The 13,728-nt window shown below is 50.1% G+C and overlaps 1 protein-coding gene across 1 annotated transcript in view; it reads left to right on the forward strand.

Annotated features, from left to right (window-relative positions):
• Positions 1-5,602: 5,602 nt before the first annotated feature.
• Positions 5,603-13,728, forward strand: part of STRIP2 (striatin interacting protein 2) — a 44,480-nt gene continuing 36,354 nt past the window's right edge. The window contains exon 1 of the mRNA XM_033162759.1: positions 5,603-5,710. Coding sequence (XP_033018650.1) covers positions 5,603-5,710 — 108 coding nt within the window. The remainder of the gene's footprint in view (positions 5,711-13,728) is intronic.

Here is a 13,728-nt window from a genome sequence, read left to right on the forward strand (position 1 = left end):
TAGGAAGGGGCTGTTGGGCAGTTTCGTTGCTTTTCATACAAACTGGGTTTGTTCTTAACTTTTTAAGGAACAAAACAAAAGGCATTTTTTGCTTCTCTCTAGTATAGTTTGCACCTGCGTGACTTCATCTGTCCGGTATGTGTGGTGCCTGAGTCCTTGAGGAGCCGCCAGGGACGTGCTGCCTGCCCAGACCCCCCCCCCTCCCAGGACATTTGGGGAGCAATTGGGGGAGGGCAGTCAAGTGGCAAGGAAGTTGGGAAAGGTTCAGGATTCGGGCCACGATCTCACGCTGGGGGCTGCATTCACTTCTGCATAGAAAATGGTGGAAGGGGCAGTCCTGTGCCCTGCAGTGGAGGGAATGGCTGTGTGAATGCACCGCCCTCCTCCACCTGACTTGCGACTCGTGAGTTGGACGCTCCTCCACATGGACTTTGGAATATCACGAAGCGCAAGGCCACCTTTGTTTGCTGCCCCCCCCCCCGGCCCAGATCCTTGACTTAGTCTGGCAAGGCCTGTCTGGTCCTCTTAGATGGAGCAGCGTTGAACCCGCTGCAAGAAATATGGCTCCAGTCGTAAGGCAGAGCGATGCTCCTGGGGTCGGCCCAAGCCCCTCTCACCCACCCAGCATCTCGGCTACCTGGCATGATATACCCTCCCACTTCTCCAGGCAAGAGACAACCGTTCTGCCCATGTGACCCCAAAAGTGTGCAGCTTGAAAGGGGTGAATGCAGTGCGGGGGGGAAGGGGGGGTCACTTGTTCAGGGTCTGTCACTAGCTAGAGCGTGTGATGGTGCTGTCCTCATCTGTAAATTTGTTTGCGCTAATCATTTTTATCTTTGATGTAGAGAATGGCGGGAGGGAACAAACGAAAATGTCCCACAGAAAGAGTTTTACCTCCTCTGATTTTCTTTTCTTTTCTTTTCTTTTTAAAAAATAAATCTTTCTCTGTGTTCTGCTTATTTTTGTTTTATTTTTTTATGTGTCTGTGTAAGCTATTTTGCTTGCTCAGCATTTGCTAATCAGTCTGGAATCGCCATACTTCTGTGATCATCTCTAAATTTTAAGCGAGTGTAATAAATGTTTTATTTTCTAATGTAACATTTCAAAGACTTATTTAAAAATAAAGACAGGTAGGAGACACCAGCAAAACGCATCATAAGGAAAAACGACGAATTGCGATCCGAATATCTGAAACCAGGAAAACAGAAATCATGTCATAATTCTCCAATAAGGAAGTTTAAAAAAAAAACTTATGAGATTATAATATTTTCAAAAAAAAGGATGTTTTAAATATTAATGTCTGAGTGATTGTATTAGATCAGCAATAAGGACTCTGTAATCTCAAAAATACAAATAAAATATTGTAAAATCCAAATGAGTCTTTCAGAAGTTTTTGGCGGTGTGTCAGGTTTCCTGTGACAGACCTGGATTGACACAGAAATGAGGGAGGCCTCCCAAGTCCCTGATGAAAAGGAAATTCAGGAGCCCCAGGCAGTTAGGTGAGGATGAAGGAAAAGGAAGCAGCAATGTGCATGTGTTGGATGCTGCAAAACAATTGCAGAATCACACCCTATGGCCACCTTTGCTCCTGAACCCACCCTGGGGCGGGGGGGGGGGGGCGGGAGGAACAGTTTCACATAAGAGAGTCATGACCAGATACAGGTGAAACTCGGAAAATTAGAATATCGTGGAAAAGTCCATTTATGTAAGCAATTGTTTTCGTTAGCTACTGGAGTTTAATATATGAGATAGACTCATGACATGCAAAGTGAGATATGTCAAGCCTTTGCTTGTTATAATTGTGATGATCATGGCGCACAGCTGATGAAAACCCCAAAGTTGAGATTGTTAATTTGGGGTTCTCATCAGCTGTACGCCACAATCATCACAATTATAACAAATAAAGGCTTGACATATCTCGCTTTGCATGTCATGAGCCTATCTAATATATTAGTTTCACCTTTTAGGTTGAATTACTGAAAGAAACGAACCTTTCCACGATATTCTAATTTTTCGAGTTTCACCTGTACGTCATCCTGGTTCCTCCAGGCCCACCAACCGCTTGCGTAAATGTGCAAAGCAGACAGTTGGCCTTGGTGAACTGACCACTGGAAGAGCCTGCTGGATCAGGCCAGTGGCCCATCTGGTCCAACATCCTGTTCTCGGAGGGGCCAACCAAATGCCCCAGCGGGAAGAAGTCCACAATCAGGACCTGAGCACAGGAGCCACTCTCCCCTCCTGTGGCATCCAGCAACTGGCATCCAGAAGCATTGTTGTTGTTGTTGTTCAGTCATTCAGTCGTGTCCGACTCTTTGTGACCCCATGGACCAGAGCATGCCAGGCACCCCTATCCTCCACATCCAGAAGCATTGCTGACCTCCAACTGTGGTGGCAGGGCAGAGCACTCCTGGCTAGTTGCCATCAATAGCCCTCCTCCATAAATTTGTCTAATCCTCATTTAAAGCCATACTCTCTCTTGTGGGAGGGAGTTCCACAGTTTTATCTCTGCACTGTGTGAATAAGTCTTTTCTTTTTCTGTACTGAATCTGCCAACGTTCAGCTTCATTGAATGTCCCTGTGTTATGAGAGACGGCAGTGGGGAATGTTTTGGCTCTTTAAGTTGCGTGGGATTCCTCCCTCTTTCCAGATCCTGATTGCTGGAACCAATCTTAATTGTGCCAGTGAGCAAAGCCTTGTAGGCTTATTGCTGCGCTGTGTGTGCAAATTGCCCTAGAAAAGGTCTCCTGCAAGCTTATCACACCTGCTGCCCAGGTTCTGCAGCTTAGCTAATCGGAACTTGGGGAGATAAGAGGCTTGAAGTCTGGGGTGCGATAGGGAAGCAGGGACCCTCCCAAGGGCATCCGAAGGGCTGCCGGTCCCCCACCTCCGCTTAGCGGCATCACTTGAATCTGTGGGAAAGCTTGAGAAACCTGCATCTTGCAGCGCTTGAAGAGGCAGCGCCGGCCAAGAACGACAAGGAGGGTCAGTTTTAGCATGTCCTCGGAGTCAGCAAAGTTTTAATAAGCAGTGGGATCAGCTCATCTCTCGCTGCAACCCACTTATCTGGGTAAGTAATGGAAGGGGTTTGAATAATTCAGCACGGGAGGCCGGCTGAGGTTTGCTCAATGCAGCAAGTGCCGCTTTGTGGCTTCCCTAGTGAAGAGAGGCAGCAGGTCGATGGTGACTTGAAACGTTTTTCCATCTTGGAACTTCAGCGTCTTGCCAGCTCCGCTTAAGGCTTCTGTCAAGCTTTATGTTGGGGGTGAGAAACGGAATGGGGGCCCTGTAGGCCTCTCTCAAGCTCCCTAGGTGCTCTGCTGACCACGCCCCTTTTCCAGGCCACGCCCCTCACAGATCCTGCAGCACCACCTCCTGTTCTTTTGCCCAAGGGGAAATTGTCCTTGAACTGTAATAATGCCTTTTGCTTCCCCAGATAGGGAAGCTGTACAAACAGAGGTCTAGTGTGCAGATCAAGGGAAGAGATCTATAATACTGCTCCATTCTACCTTGGTCAGACCACACCTGGAATAGAGTGTCCAGTTCTGGGCACCACAATTTAAAGAGGATATTGAGAAGCTGGAAGGTGTGCAGAGGAGGGCAGCCAAGGTGATCAAGGGCCTGGAAAACAAGCCTTATGGGGAATGGTTGAAGGAACTGGGTGTTTAGCCTGGAAAACAGGAGACTGAAAGGAGATATGAGAAGCATCTTCAGATATCTCAAGGGCTGTCACATGGAGAATGGAGCAAGCTTGTTTTCTCCTGCTCTGTAGAGTAGAAATCAAACCAATGGATTCAAGTTGCAAGAAAGGAGATTCCAACTAACCAACTAAGAACTTTCTGACGGTAAGAGCTGTTTGACAAGGGAACGGTCTCCCTTGGGAGGTGGTGGACTCTGCTTGGTTGGAGTTTTTAAAGCAGATGTTGGATGGCCATCATCTGTCATGGATGCTTGAGATTCCTGCATTGCAGGGGGTTGGACTAGATGAACCTCGGGGTCCCTTCCGACTCCACAATTCTATGACTTTATGAAACAAGGCTGGGCTGTACCTTCTGCTACACAAAGATCAGCTCTCGTTTCTGCTGCCCCACATCCCACAAGCATGTGGACCGCAGAAGGTTTATACTTACAGTACTTGGGAATGAGACCCTGGGACTGAACAAGGTTTCTCACTCCTGTTTTTAGGAGCTACTTGATAGATAAATTGTAAAAATAAAAATAAAATCGTTTGTTTTGTTGGCAGTATATTCTAGCCTAACGCCAAGGAGTTTTAAAGGGGCATCCTTGCTCTTGTTCACAACAACAAGCCTAAGAGGTAGGCTAGGCGGTGTGACAGAGAATTGGCCTGTGAGTTGTGCTTCAGACAGGTATTGGGGGCTGCCCCATGGTGCTTCCCCCATGGGAAGAAAAGAAGGATCCAGAGCCTAATCTGCCTTGACTCTCAAGGCCTGTGGATAAGACCCACCCACAGATTTGGTTTAACTGCTGAAGTTGAGCAAACCACAGATGTCCTTCAGCTCCTTACCCAAGAGAAGGGCGAGATCACTTCCTTTGCTTTCTCTGCTTCAGTGGCCTCTTATCAAGGGCTCCAGGTTGGGCTATTATCGCTACATCTCAAGGGCAAACTTTGAAGGCTCATGTCCTCATATAGCGCAGGCTTGATTCTCTCAAGGACTAGGACTCCATTGCTGGAGGCTGGAGGAATCTGTTGCAAGCGCCAAGGAAAACCTACAGGGACTGATGATGGGCCAGGAGCACACATCCCCAAACTCGGCCCTCCAGATGTTTTGGGGCTACAACTCCCATCATCCATAGCCAACAGGACCAGTGGTCATGGATGATGGGAATTGTAGTCCCCAAACATCTGGAGGGCCGAGTTTGGGGGTGCCTGCTTTAGTGGTAAGCTCCATGCAGTTCCCACCAGCAGAGGTCAGGTGATTCTTTAGCTGAGATTCCTAAACTTCAGGGGGTTGGACTAGATGCCCCTTAGGGGTCCCTTCCCAACTATGGAATTCTCCGATTCAACAACTGGGTGCTCTTTTAAGTTTCGAGTGTAAAAGGCATGTAAGAGGAGATCTTATAATAGACGGGGATCCGGTGGCCACATGCCAGGGTGTGATCCCTGCATTGCAGGGGGTTGGATGGATGACCTCGGAGGTTCCCTAGTCCCAATTCTGCAATTCAGTGTCGAGCGCGCCCGGTTCGTTGCAAGCGCCGGCTGCATCCCGGCCTCTCCAGCTGCGCTGCATCGCATTCTGGACATGCTCGGAGGAGAAACGAAACGGAAGCCGAGAAACCCGCCGCGATGGCAATACCACCGGCGAGCCCCGCCCCTCGCCCCGCCCACTGCCCCGCCCCCTTCCCCTCCATCTGCCCTGGTTACAGTTCTCCCAACAGGTGGCTCCCTCCTTCCCGCCGCGGCCAATCGCCGCGAGGGGGTGTGCGCGCCGGGCTCCTCCCTCGCACAGCAGCCGGCCAATGGGGCCGTGGGTGGGCGTGGCTCCGGCGCCCGGGCAGGGAAGTGCCTGTGCCAGCCCCCCACGTGTCTCTCTGCACCGCGGCGATCGCCCCGCGCTCCAGGCGGGTCGCTCTCCGGCGGGGCATCATGGACGAGCCCGGCGGAGGGGGCGCGAACGGGGCGCCGGGCAAGGGCAAGGCTCAGCCCCCGGGCAAGGGCAGGGAGCTCTTCAGGAGCCAGCGGAAAGAGTCAGAGGTGGCAATTAATAATTATTATTATTATTTGGGGGGGGGGACTCCCAGTGGATTTGGGGTGGGGTGTGCCATCCCGGAGCGTATATACGCTCCGGGATGGCACACCCCACCCCAAATCCACTGGGATTATTGGGGGGAGGTAGGCACAGCACCCCACAAGGGGGACGGTGCCTTGGCAGCCTACCCTGCGGGGCCGTTGTGGGGCGGAGGGGGGGGGAAAGAAGGGAGGTGGGGGGGTGCCTGGCAGGTGTTGGAGAAAGAGAGCTGTGCCCGGGGGTGTCATGATGGGGGCAGAGTTGTGGGGTGGCGGGGAAGAGAGAAAGAGCCTGCTTTGGGGGCAGCAAGAGGGCCCCCTGCAAAGGGGAGGGTCCGGCAGTGCAGTGGAGAGAAGCGGGTGGAGAGGGTCTTGCTGGACTCGAATAGAGGCGTCGCGGGGGGGGGGGAGGTCAGGAGGGTGGCGACGGCTTCTTTGGGTTGGGGGAGAAAATCCCGGCGTCGGTGGGGCGCGGGGATGGGAGGGGGAGTTTTGGGGTGACACCCAGGAGAGCTCGGGAAGAAGGGGCGGGTGGGGGGAGGAGGAACAGGGGCAGTTGGAGGGGCTGGCTAAAAATGGGAGAGAGAAAAAGAGCCAGGGGTGGGGGGTTTGGAAAGAGTATGGGGCTGGTAGTGCCCGGCAGCCCCCAGATTGGAATGTGTTGCCCTTGGAAGCGGGGTAGGATTTGTCCTGAGCCTGGGGAGGTGGGGGCTTCTTGCAGAGAAATCCCATGGCTTTCTGAGTGGGGGGGGGGAGTTCCTCCTTTTGCTTGGGTCTCACAGGGGAGGGTGAAGATTCTGCTGCTTTCGTGGAACCTTAAATCGCCCTATTTTCTGTTTCTGGAATAGACTTGTATGTGGAGCGTGTGTGTGGGGGGGGGGGGGTTGTTCCTCGTCCAGCTCCTTTAGGATGGAGTAAAACAGCTCCTGTTTTGTGAATGAGTCTGTCTTCCCTGCGCTTCCGTCCACCTCCCGTTCTGATCCGAGCTGTGCGCTTGTGCGTATCTGAAATCCTCCTTTCCCTGCGCTCATCTGTTCCCCAAACTCTCTTTTTCGGAAGGAAGGGAGCGGGAGATTTTTACGCGGAATGGTGGACGCTGCAAGGTGGAGCAGCTCCCCCCCCCACCCGCCCTTAATATTATCTGTTCCTGGTTTGCTGGCCTGGCTGGCTCCCCCCTTTCCCAACTCCCTCCCCTCTGTGGGTTGAGAGAGGCAGGCGGCAGGTTCCCTTGTGCGTAATGTACAGGAGCAGCTGGAGAATTGAGGGTTGCGTGTGTTGTGGATCTGTCACACGAGCCCAGGAATGGGGAAGAGGCTTCCCTCTGCTAACGCCAGGGCGATTCCTCCTGCAGCTCTCCAGCGGAAGACTGGCTGCTGTTTCTGCAAAACAACGACAATTACACCACCTCTCTCAAAACCCCACAGATGTCTTAGTAGTTGTTTCCTCTCTGGGGTTGGGCTGTGTTGCTTTGCAAAAGTGTGAAAGCACATGTGAGACTGATCGAAGTGGGGCAGGCAATGGGGAGGAGGACGACGAGATGCACCTATTTCCCAGGGCAATCTCTCTCTCTCTCTTTTAAAAAAATATATTTTTATTAAGTTTTACATAACAAATTTAAATTCAAACACACCATTCACCTCTTCAGTTAGGATTCTCTGAATCCCTTGACTTCTCTCTGCCCTTCCATGGTTACCATTATCAATCTCCCCCCTGCCCCCGTCTGCCTATCTTATTTTCTCTAATTTGTTTAAACAGTAGTAATTCGTTTTTCCATAGTTTTTTGTACATTACAAGCATTACTCAAATCCTGCCAAAGTTGTTAGTTGTTTACAGTGTTCTCTTAAGTACGTTATACATTTCCCCCATTCCTTCTTAAAAAATTTCTCTTCCTGGTTTCTGATTTTCCCAATTTCGCCATTTTGGCATAGTCCAGTCCATCATCTTCATCAGTTGGAACCCAAACATCTGACGGGGCTTCCGCGGCTTCTGATTGGCTGCAGGAGCTGTCTGCAGCCAATCGGAAGCCACGCCTTGGTTTCCGAACGTTTTGGAAGTCGGACGGACTTCTGGAATGGATTCCGTTCGACTTCCGAGGTACAACTGTATAAGGAAGGTGCCAGGCAAGCCTCCCTGGACCCTGGGGAAAGTATCCCACAAATGGGGAGCCAGTGCAGAAAAGGCCCCGCTCTCGTGTTGCCACCCTCTGCACCTCTTGTGAAGGAGGCACACAAAGAAGGGCTTCAGAGGATGATTGCAGCGTCCGGGTCGGTTTAATCACCCTCACTCCATCCTTGTTTGCCCTCATTGACCAAATTTTGCTGGCTCCAGCTGAAATGATAGCTCTTCTTTCCCTTTGGGGAAATACTCCTCCCTCCCCAAAGAAGAGAGCGCAAAATATGGTCTGAAGCTCAACATCAAAAAAACTAAGATCATGGCCACTGGTCCCATCACCTCCTGGCAAATAGAAGGGGAAGAAATGGAGGCAGTGAGAGATTTCACTTTCTTGGGCTCCATGATCACTGCAGATGGTGACAGCAGTCACGAAATTAGAAGACGCCTGCTTCTTGGGAGAAAAGCAATGACAAACCTAGACAGCATCTTAAAAAGCAAAGACATCACCTTGCCGACAAAGGTCCGTATAGTTAAAGCTATGGTTTTCCCAGTAGTAATGTACGGAAGTGAGAGCTGGACCATCAAGAAGGCTGATCGCCGAAGAATTGATGCTTTTGAATTATGGTGCTGGAGGAGACTCTTGAGAGTCCCATGCACTGCAAGAAGATCAAACCTATCCATTCTTAAAGAAATCAGCCCTGAGTGTTCACTGGAAGGACAGATCCTGAAGTTGAGGCTCCAGTACTTTGGCCACCTCATGAGAAGAGAAGACTCCCTAGAAAAGACCCTGATGTTGGGAAAGATGGAGGGCACAAGGAGAAGGGGACGACAGAGGATGAGATGGTTGGACAGTGTTCTCGAAGCTACTAACATGAGTTTGGCCAAACTGCGAGAGGCAGTGAAGGATAGGCGTGCCTGGCGTGCTCTGGTCCATGGGGTCACGAAGAGTCGGACACGACTGAACGACTGAACAACAACAACCCCATTTGCTAATGATTTTTAGAATTGATTTATTGGTTTATCGATTGCTAATGTGTTGCTTGCATACTTGTGCACTGGGCAGAGCATTGTGGGGGGGAAACTGCTGGAGCTCATGACATCACCACTGCTCTCGTGAAAGGGTCACGGCCTCCAAAAACCTCCACCATTTGTAGGAGTTTAAAGTGTGGGCGTTTATGTTATCTTCAGGGGCTCAGTTTAGCCCCACATCTGGAGCGGCAGCCTCTCCCTTCCAAATCTCCAGTAATCTCTCTCTAAATATATTTCCATGCTGTGTGCTTCTCCAGGAAAAATGGGAAAGTGACATGCCTCTCTTTTGATAGATTCAGTGTTCAACCATATTTTGGCACCGCATGGATGAGTGTATTCCCTCCTCTCTCCATAAGTCCTCTCTCCCCACTTCTACCTTCTAATCAGTGTTAGAAACTCAGGAATATAAGCTGGGTGCCAAATGGCTCCTTGAACCAGGGTTACAGTCGCCAAAACCGAATGTCTGGTTGCCATTTTGGGGCCAGGAGGTTCTGAAGTCTTATTTTTCAATACAACTTTTTGATTCCTGGAATTCAGTCTGATTGTGCAGGATAGAATTCTACAGCATGCTTTGCTAGTGTGTGAAGACAGTCCAGATCCAAGAATCCCCAGGCATGCGCCGCCAGATGGTCTGGGCATCTTCACTTGGTCGCAAGTAGCTGATAAAGCTAAAGGGACCCCTGACCATTGGGTCCAGTCGCGGACGACTCTGGGGTTGCGGCGCTCATCTCGTGTTACTGGCCGAGGGAGCCGGCGTACAGCTTCCGGGTCATGTGCCCAGCATGACTAAGCCGCTTCTGGCGAACCAGAGCAGCGCACGGAAACGCCGTTTACCTTCCCGCCGGAGTGGTACCTATTTATCTACTTGCACTTTGACGTGCTTTCGAACTGCTAGGTGGGCAGGAGCAGGGACCGGGCAACGGGAGCTCACCCCATCATGGGGATTTGAACCGCCGACCTTCTGAACGGCAAGCCCTAGCTTCTGTGGTTTAACCCACAGCGCCACCTGCTTTGATAGCCGGGTGCAAAATGTGCCTGGCGAATTTCAAACCCTGATTCCAGTTAAGGGACAAGTTTGGTGCTGCATCTGACCGGGGGTTTGCACACACTGCAGCTTTTTAGCAAAGGGGAGGGTGGGAAGAGGTGTCATGTAAGGCTTGCTCCTGTTATGCCAAACTGCCATTGGTCATTGCATCTTAACCAGGGGGTCAGGAGCTCACAGCCCTCCACCCTCTTTTGCTTCTTTGGCCCCATCCAGCACTAGTGTGCCCCCTGCCAAGGGTGACAATGTGCCCTCTGGCTGAAAAGGTCTTCCAACACCTGCTACTCAGAAGTAAGCCCCGTTGAGTTCAGCAGAGCTTGCTCCCAGGGAAGTGCATATAGGTGGCTACTAACCTCTGACTCCTATCATATCCAAGTTCTTTACTCCTCCAAATTTAATTACTCGGTTTCTCCCGACCGTGCCAACTTCCCCCCTTTTTAATCCAGTAACCTTTCCTTTGTTGCTGGCACTGTTTGGCACGAGAGCTCCTGTAGTTTTCACAGAGCCGGGGAAACAAAGACCTCACTATTTCATCGTGTGCCTGCTTATATTCTGGTTCTCTTCAGATCGTATAAATCTCTTGCCTCTTATGAAAGTATGTGCCTGCTTCTGAAAATCGGAGGAAGGAACTGCAGCCACGCTTCCTCTTAGGCTCAAAAGTTTCCTTGGATTGACCAAGCCCTGCTTCCCCCCCCCCAAGAGTGGGGCCCTAGGCTATAGCTTGTTTTAGCTTATACGTAAATCCAACACTGTAGTGAATAATACAGACCAAAAACGTTCTTGAACACACTTTGTTTTATTTTCACTTGCAATGGGAGCCTTTTTGTGTGTGTGTGTAGAGGGGAACCCATATCAGGCAAGGCCAGAGATGGAAAGCAGTGGGGCCGGAGACTAGATATGCTGTGCTGTGCAGTACATTGGGCCCCTATATTCCGTCTGTGCAAAACTCAGAGGTTTGCAACTCTCCATTCTCCAAGCACAAAAGCAAGACTCATGATTATCACAGTTCAAGGACACAATAACAGCAGCTACATCACCTTGCCGACAAAGGTCCGTATAGTTAAAGCTATGGTTTTCCCAGTAGTGATGTACGGAAGTGAGAGCTGGACCATAAAGAAGGCTGATTGCCGAAGAATGGATGCTTCTGAATTGTGGTGCTGGAGGAGACTCTTGAGAGTCCCATGGACTGCAAGAAGATCAATTCTATCCATTCTGAAGGAAATCAGCCCTGAGTGCTCACTGGAAGGACAGATCCTGAAGCTGCGGCTCCAAGACTTTGGCCACCCCATGAGAAGAGAAGACTCCCTGGAAAAGACCCTGATGTTGGGAAAGATGGAGGGCACAAGGAGAAGGGGACGACAGAGGAAGAGATGGTTGGGAGGCAGTGGGAGACAGGAGTGCCTGGCGTGCTCTGGTCCATGGGGTCACAAAGAGTCACAATGTAATATATGAATGGAATACAAATATACAAGGATACACAAACATTCTACCGAAAAACTATGACGTCAAGAGTCAGCAAGTCCCGTGCAACCTACATAATTCAGATGAAGGTCCCAAGGAACGAAAAAGTTAGACGTGGAAATCATTAATGTAGTCTTGCCAGTCCGCAATACAAGAGTGTAGTTGCCACAAGGAGTATGATAGACATTGTGGGGTCTGGCGATGGTACTGTAGTCTCGCCCATCCAAGAGATAAAGGTAATGTTACCACAAAGAAGCAAAACAAACCAAAGGACACAACTGAACGACTCAAGAACAACAGTCCTGGAGCCAACCCTATATCTTCAGATAGAAGCTTTCCCCCTGTTATCTGTCTCCAGGGTGAAGTACAGGAGCTCATTGTGTCATCCGGCAGGAAGGGGGCATAGCCATGCTTGCTGTGTTGCTAGGTATAAATCCCAAATGGCAGCAGATCCCATAATGCCCAGCTTTATAGGATCAGTTGACAGTCATAGGCTGGGAAGATCTGGGTTCTGATCTGTGAGGAAGCTCACTGGGAAACCTGTGTTCGAAATTAGCCAGGCGCCAGGCGCGTTTTGCACTTGGCTTGTGACCGCTTGCGACCAAGAGAAGATGCCTGGGTGCTAGGATGGCGCCTGACATCTCCACCATCTGGGGATCATTGGATCTGGACTGTTTTCACGCGCCAATACCCCGTCCTGTAGAATTCTGTCAGTTATATTTTATCTGCACAATCGGAATGAACTTCTGGAACCAAATTGCTTTTTCTGCACGGCCTGAGCTGGAACAGTCGCCATTAAGGAAAAGAGGTTGTAATAGGCCAATATATATGTGGATTCTCCCTGGATCAAGTGACTTTCCTCCTTAAAACCTCAATGTTGTTAACCTAGCTCAAGGTTCTCCTCTGAACTATCCAGATGTTTAACTGAAAATTCAATCGGAGTCAGTCCATCATTTGAAAAATAAGCCTTAAGAGCCTTCTTGCCCCAAAATGGCAACTGGGCATTCTGTTTTGGCAACTGCAACCTTTGCTTAAGGAGCAAAGTGCCTAAAATATATATCTGAGTTTCTAACAGTGTTTTGATCAGTCCCGTTCCTGAACCTAGCAAAGGGATTGTGTGACAAGCTAGTTCTCTTCGCCAGATCCCAAACATGCAGCATTTGGCAAATCCCAACAGATGACATCATTTTTCTTGCTGTGACAGGGTTACGAAGTTATTCCAAACATTCTTGTTCCATCTAGTCTGTACCTGATAGCTACTGCTGGACCTATCCTCCTCTGTAAAGGTAAAGGTAAAGGGACCCCTGACCGTTAGGTCCAGTCGCGGACGACTCTGGGGTTGCGGCGCTCATCTCGCTTTACTGGCCGAGGGAGCTGGCATACAGCTTCCGGGTCATGTGGCCAGCATAACTAAACCGCTTCTGGCGAACCAGAGCAGCGCACGGAAACGCCGTTTACCTTCCCGCCGGAGTGGTACCTATTTATCTACTTGAACTTTTGATGTGCTTTCGAACTGCTAGGTTCGCAGGAGCAGGGACTAAGCAACGGGACCTCATCCCGTCGCGGGGATTCGAACCGCCAACCTTCTGATCGGCAAGCCCTAGGCTTTGTGGTTTAACCCACAGCGCCACCCGCGTCCCTATCCTCCTCTGTATGTGCATCTAAATCTGCTTTCACCAACCTGGTGCCATCCAGAGGTTTCGGAATACAGATCCCATCAGCCCCAGTTGTAGTGCAAAACAGCTGGGAGGAACCAGGTTGATGAAGCGTGATCTAAACTCTTCTTTGAATGTCATCTAAACAGGTGCCATGATGAAACAAAAATCGGGAAAGGCCTTTAAATATTCCTGTTTGTGTTTGCTAAGGCAGAGGGCATAATCCTCCAGGAATTTATTCCGGCGCAAATCTCATTGAAATAAATTGGTGCCGCTGGTGCAGGAAAACTTTTTCTAGAGGATTGTTCCCCAAAACAAGAAGATGTTTTCGATTACCCTGCTTCGAGGCGGTGAAGCAGTAGATTTGAGTTTTCTGCCCTGCAGATTTTGAGCCGGGGTTTTTCGGAGAAACCTTCAGCCTGAGCTGTCTCCCGAAACGACCACAGCGGAGCTTAGCTGAATGAATTTGCAAAGGAGCCCAAGGCCTTGTTGTGACTTCTGTTAGGATTTAGCAAGACGCGACCCAAAACATTCTACGAAGTCTGAAGCAAGCAGACAAGCAAAACCCACCAGAATTTTTAGATTAAAGCAACACACTTTGCAACGCGGCTCAGATCCGTTGCTGATGAATTTAGCCCTTTGCCATACTTTGGAAAGTGTTTTCTGCTGTTGGGCAGCTGCAATTG

Source organism: Lacerta agilis, chromosome 10 (assembly GCF_009819535.1).
Source record: "Lacerta agilis isolate rLacAgi1 chromosome 10, rLacAgi1.pri, whole genome shotgun sequence".
Classification (NCBI taxonomy): domain Eukaryota; kingdom Metazoa; phylum Chordata; class Lepidosauria; order Squamata; family Lacertidae; genus Lacerta; species Lacerta agilis.